The sequence below is a fragment of the Vipera ursinii genome (assembly GCF_947247035.1).
Source record: "Vipera ursinii genome assembly, chromosome: 2".
NCBI lineage: Eukaryota > Metazoa > Chordata > Lepidosauria > Squamata > Viperidae > Vipera > Vipera ursinii.
In genome coordinates, this window is record NC_139513.1 from 186,813,240 (window position 1) to 186,831,054 (window position 17,815).

The following is a 17,815-nucleotide window of genomic DNA, read 5'->3' on the forward strand; positions in this document are numbered from 1 at the left end:
TATTGGATGAAATTATACTGCACTAGTGAGGCCACACTTGGAATACTGCATCCAGTTCTGGTCACCATGATACAAGAAAGAGGCTGAGACCCAGGGGGAAAGAGTGCAGAGAAGAGCAACTAAGATGATAAGGGACTGCAAGATAAATTCCACTAGGAATAGCGAAGAGAACTAGGTATGTCTAGCCTAACGAAGAGAACAATTAGGGATGATGTGATAGTTGCCTTCTGGTACAAAGGGGGCTGCCACTGAGAAGTGGGTGGTTGACTTATTCTCCAAAGCTCCTGTTCAATCACCCAGTGGGTGCATGCCCAATTCCCTCTGGCCCCTGAGTCATTCTGCTTTGGGTTTGAATTTTTTTTACTTGTACTGCATTTCCAATCCAGCGGAGAGGATCACACTTCAGTGTGGTGGGTTTTTTTTACTACTGCCACACAGAAAATACCTCATTTCTAATTCAGTGTTTACAGAATCACAGTCTCAGAGACCTAAATAAGATTGGAGTAGGTGTAACAGAGCACGTTGCCTTGTAATACAAGGAGCTTTTCAAACCTTGGATGAGTTGGGCAAGGGCAGAAAATATATACGTACAATATATACCTACTTTGAACATCTATACTATTCTATGCAGGACTACACACAATGCATGTTGTAAAGAATGTACAAATGTTTTAAGAAACATATCAATTCATTTCAAACCAAAGGAAAAAAATGATACTGCTTTCCAGCTCTCTTCAGATATCATTGTGACTTAGAACATACGTTCTGAATCTTCTCCTTTGAAGTAGCCAATAAGTTTGATTTCCTCCTCCATGTGGTCAAAGGCCTGAAGTTCCAGTTTGTTGTTAATGATTTCTACAGGATCTTCCATCAGCTGTCAGGAAGAAAGAAGTTTGATAGGAACAACTTAACATAAATGCAGTGATGGAAAACGTCATGCTGAATCCAAGGAGAATCATGGAAAGTCGTATTCTCAGTGTCTTTGTCACCAAAAAACAGAACAGAAACTTTAAAAAAACCTCACTATCACAGCCTAATGAAGGTCAGTGGCTCAGATGGCTTATACATTCACATTTTATATTCACGGGTAAATCCACCTGTGGCCAAGCTGGCTCTCAACATTTTTGTATTCTTTAAAGAGGAGACAATTTATGTCATGGAATTGTAGTTTTCCCATTTAAACAGTGGGCTTGACTATCAATTTGGGGATCTATAAAAATAGACTGAATTGGAATAGGCAACCCTTGAAATACTGAATCCTTAGAGTTCCTGTTTTAAATAAGTGAAATCAAGTGGCTGAAGTTGATCTTTCTCATGAATTTATTGGTAAAATTAATTTGGGCTCATCTAAAAGAAGCATTTTGAGAATTATTCATTTTAATAGATACCATCAGGGTTTTTAATAAATATTTTATTAATTTTATAATTTTATAATCGTAAGTACTTAATAAGCAACATGTTGTCTGGGTCTATTAGTAATTCAGTGGTACATATTAACTTTCTCAGTCTAGTCCAGTGATGGCAAACCTTTTAGAGACCGAGAGCCCAAACCACAACCCAAAACCCACTTATTTATTGCAAAGTGCCAGGGGTGCATCAGTATTATGGTGCCCTTAGGGAGGGGTGGGCAGGGAGGCACCTCTGAGTGCTACCTCTGGCACACAAAAACCAGGGGTCCAAAAATGGGCCACCGTGATGCAAGGCTAATACAAGGCGCTGCACCACACAAGAACAGGGCAGGGCTAGTGAGTATCACACAGGTACTAGCTCTGCCCCATTTGCAGCGCATGTATGCTCATGACCCTGTGCATGCACACACGAAAATGCTTCCCCCTCCCTTTTCTTCCAGTCCTCCAATCAACGATGGTTGGTGACCTCTGCTCTACCATCTCTACTTGAGCTTGCTAGTCAGCCGCTTTGCCTCCTTTGTGCTGGGTGGGGCTCCTGCTCCGGGCAGTGGTGGCGACTAAATGGACCTGCTGCTGCCAGCAGTGGCACACATGCCAACAGAGAGGCCTCTGAGTGCCACCTCTGGCACGCATGCCATAGGTTCGCCACCACTAGTCTAGTCCAATACTACACCATCCAGTGCTTCCTTGGTCCTCTCTTCTTCTGGTAGTATGCATTTTTCCATACTGGGCAAATACAATTCTTGTTACTGTTAATACATATACAATTAAATATAGACATCTTCATCATATTTTTCTGGTATTATACATAATATTGATAGGATCAATTTATAATATCTTTTGTAGCCAAAATATAGCTCAATTGCATTTGCACTTAAAATCTATAATATTCTAGTTACAAATCCTATCCTTCTAATTATAATATTTTTATTTCTAACAGTTATCTATTTTCTTAGCTATATTCAAACATCTGTTTAGTAGTCTAATATCCCATCCAATAGGTCAGAACCTCTATTTTCTTCAGTCTTACTCTAGCTTTCTTCCTTTGCCAAATAACTTTCCAAGTCAGTACATTTAAATCATTAAGTAGTTCTTCCTCTGCTTTTGTATATATAGTTTGGAATGAGGAAAATAATTTGGTTGAGGTGTTTTTGGAAGAATGCTCAACCCTTTTATATTCATTAAACCGGGGCTTTTCAACCTTTTCACCCATTATACCACTTTTAGGATATGGTAACATCCAAGTACCACCAGTTACCTAGCAAGATATCACAAACGTGATAACCCCCAAAAAGGAAAAAAGTGATGAAGTACAGGTAGTCCTCGACTTACAACAGTTTGTTTAGTGACTGTTTGAAGTTACAATAACACTGAAAAAAGTGTCCCCCAAGCCACAGCCAAGCAAGACACCTGCCTGTCTGCCCGCCTGGCAGTGCTCTTCCTCCTGTCCGAGGTTTTCATTGTGAGCATTTGTTGAGGATTGGCAGCGGGGGTGGGGTGTTTGGTTTTTATTTTTCCCCCCCTCTGCTGGGTGGTTGCAGCAGGTTTTGGTCACTTCACATGACCCTGGGACACCGTGACCATCATAAATATGAATCAGTTGCCAAGCATCTGAATGTAAATCACATGACCCTGGGGATGTTGCAACATTCCAGATGATCGGTGCTTCTTCTGGGCTCAGCAGAAGCACCGGGATCAGCACTGAGCTCCAGCTGGAGCCTGGTGCTGAACCTGGCACTTCTGCTGAGCCCTGACAGCCCTGCAGCTCCAGCCATCTCTCACTCAGGCTTGTGCGGTGCTACCACCAGTTCAGCTCATTCCCCTCCCCTGCTATCACTTCTATAAGATGGTCGTGTACCACCTGCCAGGTGCCAATGTACCACAGGTGGTACCCGTACCACTGGTTGAAAAGCCCTGCATTAAACAGCCTTCATTCTTCTTCAGTTTTTCTTTTCATTTCTTGTTTGTCAACATTCAGCATTTCTCATAACAGCTTTATCATCCATTTGATCAGCTTTTCTTCCTTATCCTCAAATGTGTTCTGAGATCTTGACAAGTATGATGTCTTTTCCATTTCGGGTGTTATCACTTCATCTTCTAATTTTTCATTTGTCTGTATCTGTCTGTTAATTCCTTCCTTTAGGTCCTCCATCTTTGGATCCGTTTTTTCTAATTTTCCTTCTGTTTTCTGGGTTATTAGTTCTTTCTTTGCAGTCATTGTCTGGATTTGTAAGTTTAGGTTAGAAAATAGTTCTTTTATATAATTTGTGTTATTTTTCGCCTCATCATGAAATAAAACAATTGTCTCTTGGATTGATTTCAACATAGAAAGAATTTCTTCCTGAGATTCATTAACATTTTTTTATATATCAAGCAGGGAGCTTTGGAGACTGGTGTTGAAGATTATTTTTTTACCATTTAAGGCTGAGTATGGAACACTCATTTTGTTTTTGTATGTAGTCTTTATAGTCCAATTGGGTCCCCAACCCAGATGAGCAGCCCAAGAGTTTTTGTTTTTCCCTTTTCCCAGCTGTAGTCTACAAAAGTGAAAGTGTCAAGGAACAACAAAGAGTCTTATCTGAGTCTGGGCTTCAAGCCAAGTTTCCCTTAAGCATAATAAATTTAGTGCGAAATCAAAGCTTATTTTGCAAACTTTCAAATATTTTTTTCTAAAAAAAAGTCTCAAAGGTACTTTTAGTCCCCAAATTTCAAAGCTATAGATCTGTATTAGTTCCATATTGATCTTGTAGTTTCCTCTATTTTCTCCCAAAGCTATTAATTTGCTGCTTTTCTTCTCCTGAGGGATCAGGGCAATAACTTCCCTTCCCTCTCTCATCAGGGAGAATTCTTTGCTTTGGCATTCTTTTTTTCCAGGAAAGTAGTGTTAGGGCCATAAAAAGAGGATAAAGTCTCACTCAGTTCCATCCATGTTGCTCAGAAATTTCTAGTTAGTGCTTGTCTTTGGTTGTCAGCAGCTTCTGACTGACCACATGAATGTAGCCAGTCTTTCCCCTGCTGGTTTGGAGGGCTTCCTTGGATCCAGCAGAAGGGCCGCCACCCCTCCATGATCAACAAGGGTCCCCTCCTTCATTGCCTCTTTGGGGCAACTTTCAACCCTTTTTAGGGTTCCCAGCTGGGCAAACTCAAACGTTATGCCATGACATCAAACTGGAAACCGATACCATCAGTTTTGAATGGAAATAATGTTGTTTCTTTAACTTAAAATATATGATTTGCATTCCACTATATTATTTGTGTTCCTTGGCAAAAGAACATCCATGTAAGTAGCATTAATAATAATGTATTATTTCTACTGCAAAACAGGATGAACCTACATCTAATAGGAATTCAACCAAGACATCTGCTGACATTTGCCCATCAAACTCTATTACATGATCCTCCTTAAAGATATATAGGCTTCCTTCTTCATCCAAACCTGGAAAGAAGACAAAAATGCAAGTAAATGCATGATCATTGCTTCAGGGTGAGTGAAGAATAATACAAGTCATTTTTCCTACATAAGATACAATTAAATATTTTAGCTCACTATGGGTTCTGAAGAAACTTACTCATAAAATACATAGTATTGTAAGATCTGGAGTGCAAATCCAAATGGCCACTAGAAAGAAGCAAAGAGTTTGATAAGCAAACATCTCTTTGCTGGTCATCTTGATTTTTGCAGTGAAAAAGTAGATTTGTTGCTGCTGTATAATTAGAACTATTTTTTTGCATAAGTAAGTTCGAACAAACAGAAAAGCACCCCAGACTGCACCCCCCCACACACACACAAAAAGAAAGGAGAATGTTGGTAATAGGAGACTCCATCCTCAAAGGAACAGAACCATTCATCTGTAGACCAGACATATAATCCAGGGAGGTATGCTGTCTCCCTGGAGCAAAAATCAAAGATGTGGCCGAGATCAACAGAACAAACAATCTGAGTGCAATAGTGAAGAACTGCAAACAACTAGGCAACAAAGTTAAGAAGCTAGGAGCACATGTAGTCTTCTCATCAGTGCTCCCAATGAAAGGCCAACACCCACTGAGAGAAAAAAGAATCTCAGAAATAAATCACTGGCTAGGGTTGGTGTCGCCAAGAAAACTTTGGTTTCCTGGATCACAAACTGCATTTTCTACACGAGGGACTCTTGGCAAGGGATGGGCTACACTCATGAAAACAGGGAAAAATGTACTCAGAAAAAGACTAGGCCAACTCATCAGAAGGGCTTTAAACTAAAACTGAGGGGGGAGCGTGACCAATCTCTAGAATCTCTAGAACCCAAAACTAATCACAAATCAGAAGAAAACAAAACAAACAACGAGATAGGCAGTGATGAGAAAAAAGAAAAACCCAAACAACAATCAGGAGATACAGGAAACATACCTACAGACAGGTATAAAAGTCTAAATTGCTTATACACAAACGCTCAAAACTTGAGGAACAAACAAGGCAAACTAGAAGCAATAGTACACAAGGGAGGGTATGACATAGTTGGCATAATAGAAACCTGTGGGACGAAACCCATGAATGGAACGGACAGATGGATGGATACAAATTGTTCAAAAGAAACAGGTCTACAAAAAAAGGAGGGGGAGTTGCACTATATGTAAGAGAACACTACATATCTGCAGAAATGCACATGACCCAAGACAAAATCTCTCCAGAATGTCTATGGGTCAATATAAAAGAGAAAAAAAAGTGACATCACCATAGGTGTATATTACAGGCCACCCAATCAACCAGAAGAAACAGAGGAACTCTTTGCCAATCAGTTAACAAATGTATGCAGGAAGCACACCACAGTAATAATGGGAGACTTCAACCATCCAGATATCAACTGGGAGACAAATTCTGCAGTGAGCAAGAGATCAAACAGATTCCTAACCAACCTACATGACAACTTTGCCACCCAAAAGGTGGAGGAGGGAACTAGATGCAAAGCTATATTGGACATAATCCTTACAAGTAGAGAAAAAGTGATAGAGGGAATCTAAATTGCTGGAACCTTCAGTGAAAGTGACCACGCCATACTGGAGTTTAATATAATGCAAACACTACCAATTGAAAACAATCTAACCAATGTCCTAATCTTCAAAATAGCAGACTTTAACAAACTCAGAGAAAACCTAGGAAAAATCCCACGGATGAAAATCCTAAAGGGAAAAACAACCCAAGAAGCATGGGTAACCCTGAAAAATGTGATCACAAAAGCCAGTATCAGTGCAATACCACTGAGAAAGAAAAACAAGAAATCCAGGAAGAAACCAGCATGACTGCACAAAGATCTCATTAACAAGCTAAAAGACAAAAAGGGCAAACACAAAAAAATGGAAAGAGGGGTGCATAACCAAGGCCAACTATCAGCAGACAGCCAAAGCATGCAAAGAAGAAGTCAGGAAAGCAAAGGCTCAATATGAACAAAGACTTGCAATGGAAATCAAGGACAATAAAAAAAACCTTTCTCCCAACATATTAACAAGAAGAAAAAAGTCAAGGTCCACTAAAGAGAGAAGATAGCAAGGAAATAACAGGCAACAGGGAGAAAGCGGAGCTGCTTAACTCATACTTTGTATCAGTCTTCACAGAAAAAGAAACCATAGCCAAACACCCCCCCCAAAAAAAAACACTGCAAAAGACATACTAGAAACAAAAATCAAAATAAACAAGAAAATGGTAAGAGAACACCTTTCCAATCTTGATGAATACAAATCACCAGGATCCAACAGATTACATCCCAGAGTTCTGAAAGAGCTGGCAGATGTTATCTCAGAACCATTACACCACATCTTTCACAAATCCTGGAGCACCGGGGAAGTACCCGAGGATTGGAAAAGAGCTGATGTGGTACCCATCTTCAAGAAAGAGGGAAAAAAAACAGACCCAGGAAACTACAGACCAACTAGTCTAACATCAATACCTGGGAAGATCCTGTTCTGTTCCAGCCTACAACCGTCCCAGTTTGCTTCAAGGACAACACCTTTTTTCTTTTTAAATCAATAGGCTAGAAAAAACCAACCCAAATTTATTTACAGTTCCAAATAATAAAGTCCTTCAACAAAAAAGCAGCAGAATATTTTCCTTAACAAAAATAAATGATTCAAACATCAAACAAGAGTCAAACAGGAAGATTAGCAAGAACAGACCAGGATTTTCTTTGGATTTCTATGAATGGTTGCCTTCAGCAACCAGCACCTCCCACACCTTTCCTTTTTATTAGCATCCCCAAGGCGTGGCTTCTCAATGCCTTCTCCTCCTTTCACTGGGTTGCTTCATAGACTTTCTCTGGTCTGCTCTGCTCAACTGCCTTCTGCTTCTAGCATCTCTAAACAGATTCAGCTGAGACTCATCTGAGTCTGAATCCTCCTCCTCACACAGCTGAGCCTTATAAAGAAAACAACTGGAGGGGCCAGGCTCTTCCTCTGACTGAGAGTCCTGTAATGCATCAGAGCCTCCCTCCGACACCGAAAGCTCTCCAAACTCCTCCTCCTCCTCCTCCTCCTCCTCACATCCCTCGGACTCAGCTGCTGGGAGCACAGCTGACACAGAATCACAACAGATTCTAGAAAAGATAATAAAAAAACAGATCTGCGAACAACTAGAAGCAAACCAAGTCATAACTAGCAGCCAGCACGGGTTCCTTAAAAACAGATCATGCCAAACCAATCTGATCTCATTCTTTGATAAAGTAACTAAACTAAAGACCAGCAAAACACAGTGGATGTAGCATACCTAGATTTCAGTAAGGCATTTGACAAAGTAGATCACAATCTACTGCTTGATAAGCTAGAAAAAGGTGGAGTAGACAACATCACCACCAGATGGATCTGTAACTGGCTGAAAAACTGTACTCAACAAGTAGTCCTCAATGGCACTACATCCACATGGAGAGAAGTAAGCAGTGGAGTACCACAAGGATCCGTCTTAGGGCCAGTACTCTTCAATATCTTCATAAATGACTTAGATGAGGGAATTGAAGGGAAACTCAGCAAATTCACAGATGACACCAAACTGTCAGAAGTAGCCAAAACCCCAAAAGACAAACTCAGGATCCAAAAAGAGCTTGACAAACTTGAACAATGGGCCCTATCCAGAAAATGAGTTTCAATGTGGAGAAAAGTAAAGTCCTACACTTAGGCAGGAAAAACCAAAGGAACAAATATAGATTGGGGAAGACCTGGCTTGGAGGCAGTAACTGTGAGAGGGACCTTGGAGTCCTGGTGGGCATCATTTAACTATGAGCCAAAAGTGTGCAGCAGCAACCAAAAAAGCTAATACAATCTTGGGTTGTATAAACAGAGGCATAGAATCAAGATCACACGAAGTATTAGTACCACTTTATAAAGCTCTAGTAAGACCACACCTTGAATACTGCAACCAATATCACCATATCACAAAAAGATGTTGAGAGACTGGAAAAAATTCAGAGAAGAGCAACTAAGATATCAAAGGCCTGAAGACCAAAACTTACGAAGAACAGCTGGGGAACTTGGGTTTGGCTAGTCTAAAGAAAAGAAGAAATAGGGGAGACATGATAGCAGTGTTACAGTATCTGAGGAGCTGCCACAAGGCAGAGGGGGACAGGATGTTCACCAAAGCACCAAAGGGAAGGACATGAAACAATGGTTGGAAGCTGATTAAGGAGAGAAGCAACCTGGAATTAAGGAGAAACTTCCTGACAGTGAGGACAATTAACCAATGGGATAGCTTAGCCCCAGAAATGGTGGGCACTCCATCGCTGGAAGTTTTTGAAAAGAGACTGGACAATCGTCTGACTGAGATGGTATAGGACCTCCTGCTTGAGCAGGGGGCTGGACTAGAAGACCCCCAAGCTCCGTTCCAGCTCTCTTCTATTTTATTTATTGAATTCAGCCAGTGACATAAAGCAAAAGTTTGTGCCACAACCACACTGGCTTAATTTAAGCCTGGAGGTTAATAGAAATGCATAAAATATAATAAGTACAATGCTACCTATCCTGCAAATACTGGCTTGGTTTGGGTCATAAAAACATGGTGCTGGAATTTCTCACTACCTTGAAGAATGAAAAATGGATCACACTTACCTAGTTTTTTGGCAAGCTTTGCATCTTTCTTAGAATCCAATAATCCAAAAGCAATGCCTTTCTCCTCTAGGACCTGTGCAACAAGCTAAAGAAAGACCCAGAAAAATCATAAGTCCAGAAGGACTGTGAAAGTGTCTAAAACAATGACTCGAATGCAATCCCAACCTCCATTCCACACTATATAAGCACTCTATAAGAACCCTTACTCCAGAATCACACTCCCTGGGTGTTGAGTATTTTAACCTGTAAATGTAAACACATAGACTTAAGTTGTTTGAAAATGTTTGGAAGATCTTTGTTTCCAGTTCTATATTAATTTAGTTCCTTCTTTGTCTATTTCCCAAAACTACTCTATACCAGTTTTGAGAGTTTTCAGAGGAAGAACTTCTAACATTAGGAGTACTCAATGTGGTGCTCACATAGGCCACCCTTCCTGCTATTAGAAATAATAATCTATTTCATTTTTTAAAAGAACAATTAGCATTTCTTAATTTAGAAACAAAAGGGATGCGGTGGCTCAGTGGGTTAGGACGCTGAGCTTGTCGATCAGAAGGTCGGCAGTTTGGCGGGTCGAATCCCGAGTGCCGCGTAACAGAGTGAGCGCCTGTTACTCGTCCCAGCTTCTGCCCACCTAGCAGTTCGAAAGCACGTAAAAATGCAAGTAGAAAAATAGGGACCACTACGGTGGGAAGGTAACAGCGTTCCGTGCGCCTTTGGCGTCTAGTCAGGCTGGCCACATGACCACGGAGACATCCTCGGACAAGCTCTGGCTCTTCGGCTTTGAAACTGTGATGAGCACCGGCCCCTAGAGTTGGAAATGACTAGCACGCATGTGCGGGGGAACCTTTACCTTTAATTTAGAAACATTACATGGGAAGCCAGCATGCTTTTGAGTCAGGAAAGCAGTATTTGAGTCAGGAAAGCAGTATTCTTTGTGAGTGTCCACAATCATGTCAACTATTTTGAGACCATTTGTGACATGATCTCAAAATGTCAGATCTGATCATCAGCTCTACAGATAGGAGACCCATGTTGTAGGCACTATCAAACAGTTCATTAAAGAAAGTACTTTAGGTGTGGTTTCAACAGTGCTGACTATAGAAAAATAATATGTCCTTGATACAGTGCTTCTTCTAATGCAATGAATGCAGAAGTGAATTAGCTATTGTAGTTCAAGGAGATGTTCCTACTGATGGGCTAGGAACATGGATTCATTACATTTAAACATGAACTTCATGATCTTTAATATCTTGTTTAAATGTAATGAATCCATGTTCCTATTTAAACAAGATATTAAAGATCATGAAGTTCATCAGGATCTATCCGCTCTACCCAAGATTATTTTCTTGAGCAGTAACTCCTGCTTCATAAACCAGGAAGGTATCTATTGTCAGCCTGGGCATCATCGCTTTCCTTCAAGCTTGCTGCTAGTTGCCATGGAAACGGGGAGGAAGGAGCAATGGGAATTTTGAAAGGGAAGCGTGCAGGTGGTGGGAGAATGGAACTGCTGAGAATTGATGGGGAAAATTTGACTCAGAGAGGCCAACTTGCCAAAGATTTTTGCCAACTGGATAGGACAGTAGCGGGGAGGTGGGGAGCTCATTTTATAATGGAGTCAGTGGAAATGAGATGGGAAAGAAAAGGAGACTCTGAGTTTTATAGTGGCACTGGGGATGGAGACACCACTCCTACTTGGACTGTCCTGGCTCCAGAAATGGAACCCTTATGTAAATTAGAGGGGAGGTCTCTTAAAAATCCAGCAAAAGGAGGCCAACAAATGGGAAAAAATTCCAATGCCCAAAGACAAGACAAGACAAGACAAGAAAAGAGGGAGTTAGGGGCAGCTTTGCAGAAGTACCCAAAAGGCAAGTACCCAAGAATCCCCAAAGGGTACTGCATTCTGTGGGATATGTTTAGTGAGAAGGGCTCTGATGTACTCCTGGTTCATTGCCCACTGAGTGTGGTATTGAAATTCTTCCTGAGGTTGAACTCCCAAAACCTAAACTCTATTTGATGACTCTGCAAGAGCTGGAAGAGCTTTGTGTGTTCATAGATAAAAATTTAAAAGATGGATTTATTCAACTGGCTAGACCATAAATGGCAGGCTTGGTGTTGTTCCAGGAGAAAAAAGATTGAACTCTTTGTTTATGCATTGATTATAGGGGGCTCAATGCTGTGTATGTGTGGAAAATGTTTATCCGTTGCCCCTGCTGAAAGACATGTTTTCATGCAACTGATCAATGAGGTGTTGCATGACTACTTACATGTGTTGCTGTATTTGGATGATATGTTAATATATACTTAGACTATGGAGGAACATGTGAAATTGGTGCAGGTGTCCTAAAGAGACTCCAAGTGGCTGAATTGTATGCAAAGTTTTCCAAATGTGAATTTCACGAAGATAAGATTGATTACCTGGGTTACCGTATATCCCATGTAGGAGTAGAGATGGGCCCAGAAAAAGTTCAGGCAGTGTTAGAGTGGGCCCCTCCCTGCACCTGGAAGCACTTACAGAGTTTCTTAGGCTTTGCCAATTTCTACCAATAATTCATTCCCTCATTCGTCCAGATCATATTGCCAGTTATCAACCTCTTAAAAACAAAGAGTGAGGGAAAGCTGGAGCCAAGTAAGCCACTTAAGTGGATTATGGAATGCCAAGCAGCATTTGGAAAACTCAAGTGGCTGTTTGCGGCAGAGCCCATGTTAAAGCACCCTGACCAAACTAGCAGATGCTAATGATGTAGCCATGGGGGTTATATTACTACAAGAGAATGCCCAGAGCATGCTGCAACTCTGCAGGTACACCTCTAAAAATCTCACTGAAACTAAGAAGAGGTGGGCAGTATGGGAGAATGAGGCATATGCGGTATGGTGAGCTTTGCTTACTTGGCAGCATTTTCAAAAGGGAGCAAAAACACAGTTCAAAATGTGGACTGATCATAAAAATCATAAAAATATAGAGGCTCTGAAGATCACCCATAAATTATCCTCTAAGCATGTCCACTGGGCTCAATACTTTAACCAGTTCAATTTCACCCTCCACTATATTCCAGTTGCAAAGAACTTTATGGTGGACGCTTTATCCAGATTGCCTCAATACAATAGTGTTGCAGCCAAAATGATTCAACCAGTAATTCCCTTTAAGCAGCTAGCCACTCCAGTGACCCCTAGATCTCAGGGGAGAAAGGAGTCTGAGATTTCAAATAAACTGTGTGAGAAGCTGAAAGGAGCGCTAAAACTCGATAAGTGACTAACTGCTGATAAGAAAGACTGTACCATGCATGATGGACTGGTCTGGGTTGGAGCTAAATTGTATGTACCCTTGAGCTTGAGGAGCACTATTTTACAGGGCACATGACTCTAAGTCTGCAGGACACTTTGGTTTCATAAAAACCCTGGATTTGACCAAGCAGCAGTTTTGGCAGCTTTCTTTGAAAAAATACATTTAAAGCTATGTGGCTAGCTGTCCAGTTTGTGCAGCAGCAAAGAGACCACCAGAGAAGCCAATGGGACTTTTGTAGGGTGTGTCCATGGAAATAGATAACAATGGACTTTATAGTGGAACTACCTCTCTTTGACCTCTCTTTCAAACCATTTATGGCCATCTAAGATGACCAAAGAGGCCATCTATGTCAAAACTGAACAGCCCTCTCTCAACAGAGGGGGAGGGATATGACACCATCTATCTCCAGTCTACAACACAGTCATTTCAACAGTTCCAAGAAGACTCCACACCCATTTGCACTACTCAGATGACCCTGAAGACACAGATAAGCCTCCAGGTAACACTAACGACTCACTAAAAGAATGCAAATGCAAACAGCTATCTGCAAGGAATATAAATCCTTCCAATCTCCACCATTCAGTCAGAGCTGAAGAAGCTTCTTGGCTGAGAAGCAAAACATCTTCAAAGAAAAACAAGAAAGTCCAGTTGCCTCGGAAAAAGCATCTTTGGGATAACTATGACTTGGATGACTGAGAATCTCCATAGACTTGTGTTAATATGTTCATAGCAAAGTTCCTCTCATATGTAGTGTTTTCAAGCAATGACTGCTATATATTATACATATGTCCTAATTCTTGTCTCCTTGAATGAAATACCTTATATTTCTCCCTTTTAAAGGCTATTTTGCAATTCTGATTATTTTACAGTCTTCAGTTTGGAAGTGCCCTAAAATGGGGAAAAATGTATAAGAAACACGTCTAAATAAAGACACCACCCATGAAACTATGATAAATACTTAACACAAGCACTATAAAAGGTTTAGCTGGAAAAGCCCTACTTTCCCTTGTCCTTGCATTGAATTGTATCATAATATCTGAGCTGAGAGTTTTCTTCTCAACAAAAATAGGGCACAAAACCTCTGGGAAACAATCACCCTGCAGATCCAGCATTTCTATTTTATGTATGACCTATTATATGTAAAAAGAAGAAAACTGTGATCCTGAGGGCCACTTTGGTAACAATGAAAACTCTAGCAGTACAAAGTCCTTTCCTATGCATATCTCCTTAGAATTATTGAAATGTCATACAGCAGCTTAGCTCCTGCTGAAGTGCAGTTGCTTTAAAACTATGCTATAAATAACCTGAACCCAGGAAAATACCAGGAGGTTAAAGGAGATAAGAAACGTCAAAATTAATTTCTCTCTGCTGCTATTGAATTGGTCTAGAGAGTATTGCTTTCATAGGCAGGAATTCAGACTTTTTTTAATGTTAGTAATACACTTGGGAAAAGAACACTTAAAAATATTATTCCAGAAAGACATAACAGTATAGGTGGTGAACTGCACTCCCTATAGAATTGCATGCCCTCGATTATACTATATCAAATGGAATGTGTGAGAGAATGTATGACCCATTATGTTTTAGGCCTTGTGTTAAAAGTATGTATGAAAGGTTATGCAAGTATTGTGAGGTAACTGCCATATAATGATCTATATTTTTAGAATAGAAAGAACTCTGCACCACAGATATAAATATCTATTCAAACCATTTGAAGGTCACATGCCGTTCTGATTTGCTGCCTTAGTTTTGCCATGAGAGATGAATAGACCATATATTAAAGATTTTTATCCACCCTATGGGGGATTCCCCCACCCCATGGCAAAACCACTGAAAGCAGTCAAAGCACTTGTCTCCTTTCTTCACTTTCTACCTACCTGCATTGAGTATCTGAAACCTTGGCATACCAGTTTCCATGTGTTTTTACTGTATGGTTTTTACAGACAGTGTTTGGAAAATTAACTTGTGAAACATACTTTAGAACCATGGATGGAAACAAAGATTAATACAGGGTCTATTTGCGAGGCTTCCGGTTCGCGTGCACGGCGCTTCCGGACGCTTCCTGCTGTCCGTTTCTTTCTCCTTTGGAGGACCCTGAAAAGGGTCAAAAATCACCCTGGAGGGCGATTACTGAGGGGAGGACTTCCCTGCGATCACAGAAGGGCGGCATCCCTCCACTGGAATCTGGGATCATCTCCTTTGGCCCGAACAAGAAGAGACCAACCATAAAGATGGCCAATCACTAAGCCGCTCCCTGCCGAAAGCCAAAAGTACTACCTAGCATTAAGAAGCAATCTGAAGGACCTCGGTGAGCTTTTACCTTTCCTTTTTCCCTAATCATCTTCCTGTGGGACTTTCCTGACAATCTCCTTCCCCTTGTTTTGAGAAAACAGCGAATATCTACTTTGGGAACAAATCTTAAAGCCTCAAAGTTAGGAAAGAAATTCAATTAATTCAGCAAAGAATTTAAGCAATTTCATCTGTATCTACTAAAAAGCTTCTATTTGTTACTGGGGATTCACTATCCCATTTTCTCTCTAAACTGTGAATTAAAGAAAAAATAATTGGACTAATTTTACAAAAGTGCTATATTAATTTGAAAAAAAAAAAGAAAAAGAAACCTCTTACATTGCATGTTACATGTTATTGATGACATCTTGTGGTGTAACCTGGTACAGCAAGTAAATTTCCTTTTTCTGTTGTGAGAGCCGACTAAATAACAAAGCTGTTCTTGAAGATAAGTGTGGGAACACCTGGCACTGATTACAACTCTTCAGGAGGTGGAAAATCTTTGACTTTTATTAAAACAGCCTCCATGGAAAATTTAACTACAAACAACAATGAAATGGATAAATACATCCCGCCACTTGATTATAAACTGATACTGGACACGATCATGGCAATGACAGAGCAAATTAAAGCCAAACTGCAAGAAAAATCTGACAACTTAAAGCCACCAAATCAAACTCTGAATTTAAATGAGGAAAAGATAACCCAAAACCAAATAGAAGAAGTGGAAACTAACATCAAAATAAGAGATTTTAAAGAACAACAAAAGCAACCTACAGAAAACCTTAAAGTCCAAACTTTAATGGCAACTACAAAACTTACAAGCCAAAAAATAACAGCACCTGAACAAAGCAACATCAAGAGTGAAGACACTAAAGGCCTCCAAATATACTATATTGAGAATTCAATTAATCAAATGACAACCATAATACCAGCTACTACTTTCTACCTAACCCAGATAGAATTGGAAGTTCAAAAATACTTGACTGATTTAATGACAACTACATTATATCAACCACCAAAAACCGAACTATTAAAACAAAAATACAATGATTACAAAAGGGACATCTTCCTTGCAAAACTGACACTTGGATACGCTCCCTGGATTCAAATAAAGGGTATAGGAAGAAAGGAAGATACATTTGAGAACTTAAAGATACCAACAGCGAAGCATGATTGGCACAAAAAGAAGCCAAGAGTTAGACTTAAAAAACTGAACTTGTTTCTTTTTTGGGATTCCTAAAGATAGACTATAAAAATATTTTTCTATGGATCAAGGGGAATCTCAAAAAAAATATCACTGATTTTACATTTAGCTTTTCAATCTGTAAAGGAAATATAACTCCGAATCATATTATAGAATTGGGAATGATATATCAAAAGATAATATGTTAATAATTGATGTATGGTCAGTTTCAGGATAAGGGAGAGGCAGCAAAGGCTGTAAAGAGCTTCTCCAAAAGTAAAAGTTTTATTTTATTTTATTTTATTTTTATTTTAACTTTTTAACCTCTTTTAATATTGTATTTTAACCTACCCCTTTTTAACTTTTTAAATCCATTTTTAACCCATTTTAACCTTTTAAACCATAGTTTTAAACTTATTTAAACTTATTTTTAAATCTGTTTTAACAAACCTGAATGGGGAAAAGAAGGAAGAGACAGCACTCTGCAGCAGAGAGTTTATCCAAGCCTTTGAAGCAGCAGAAAATGGAGGATTCACAGGCACCCTATCAGATAAATTTAATTTATGCGACTCATTGGAATGGGACTTACAAACCGAACTGGAGAGCAGACAGCGTGTGAAGTTGTCCTCCTCCCTCTCGGAGAATGGCTCCCCTCCTTGGAATCCGGCAACAGCCTTTTTTACACAGGAGGGAGATGTAGCAAATTTGAAGGGGGAAAATGTGACAGACTTCCTCTCTAGACAATGTTTGCTTACAGCTCAAACTGTAAACTCAATATATAATCTCTTGTCAATTGTCATAAATAAGGTCGACTGCCTGAAAGAATCTTTTGCAAAGTTTGTTAGGAGCCACCCAAATACTGTAGAAGGACTTGGGAGGATAACCATGGACAGACATGGGATGGCTAACTCAGAAAATGAAACTAGAGAAGGACCTTGTTCTCCTCCCAAAAATTTGTACAGAGAAAACACTCAATCAGGCAAAGGTCTAAGAGATGACCAATATAACTACAGTCTGCAAACTAACCAGGTTACTTTGCAAATTTATGACAAGAGAGTAAATAGAGGGCGTTGGAGCAATAGAAAAGCTATTAGGCTGTCCCTGAGCCAGCTGCTCCGCTGTAAATTCACTCTGATAGATCTACTACATGCAGAGTGGCTGCCAGCAAGAACACAATGTATGAGAATTCTCCTATCGTTCAAGCAGCCTACAATTCCCTCCATGCTCTTCAGAATGAAGCCATTTCTGAGCATCTTCTCAATATTTCCAACAAGGGTATTTTGCTCAGAAAAAGTGTGCCCACTCCTGAAACAGCGTCACCAAGAGAGAACTGTCGCTTTAAATCTAGGCTGCAACAGCTGTCACACTACTAAGCCTGAGGCTGCTGCAACTGAACTGACCCTGAGAAAGCAAAGAAGCAATATACGAACTGTGTTACCCACAGCTGCAGGAACTGCTGAGGATGTGCCAGAGGAAATGTTGATTGACCTATTCAGTGCATTGCCAGAACCTGAGCAAGTTAACATCATTCAAAGATTGGATGACCTAAAAGAGGCACTGACAACAACTCAATCTACAGCAAAGCCT

The 17,815-nt window shown here is 40.1% G+C and overlaps 1 protein-coding gene across 2 annotated transcripts in view; it reads right to left on the bottom strand.

Annotated features, from left to right (window-relative positions):
* Positions 1-17,815, bottom strand: part of LOC310636420 (calsequestrin-2-like) — a 75,495-nt gene that overhangs the window by 36,489 nt on the left and 21,191 nt on the right. For both annotated transcript variants that reach the window (XM_083356234.1, XM_083356235.1), the window contains 3 exons: positions 9,471-9,555; positions 4,745-4,845; positions 763-874 (listed from right to left, as the gene is read on the bottom strand). In XM_083356234.1, the coding sequence (XP_083212360.1) occupies positions 763-874; positions 4,745-4,845; positions 9,471-9,555 (298 nt within the window). The remainder of the gene's footprint in view (positions 1-762; positions 875-4,744; positions 4,846-9,470; positions 9,556-17,815) is intronic.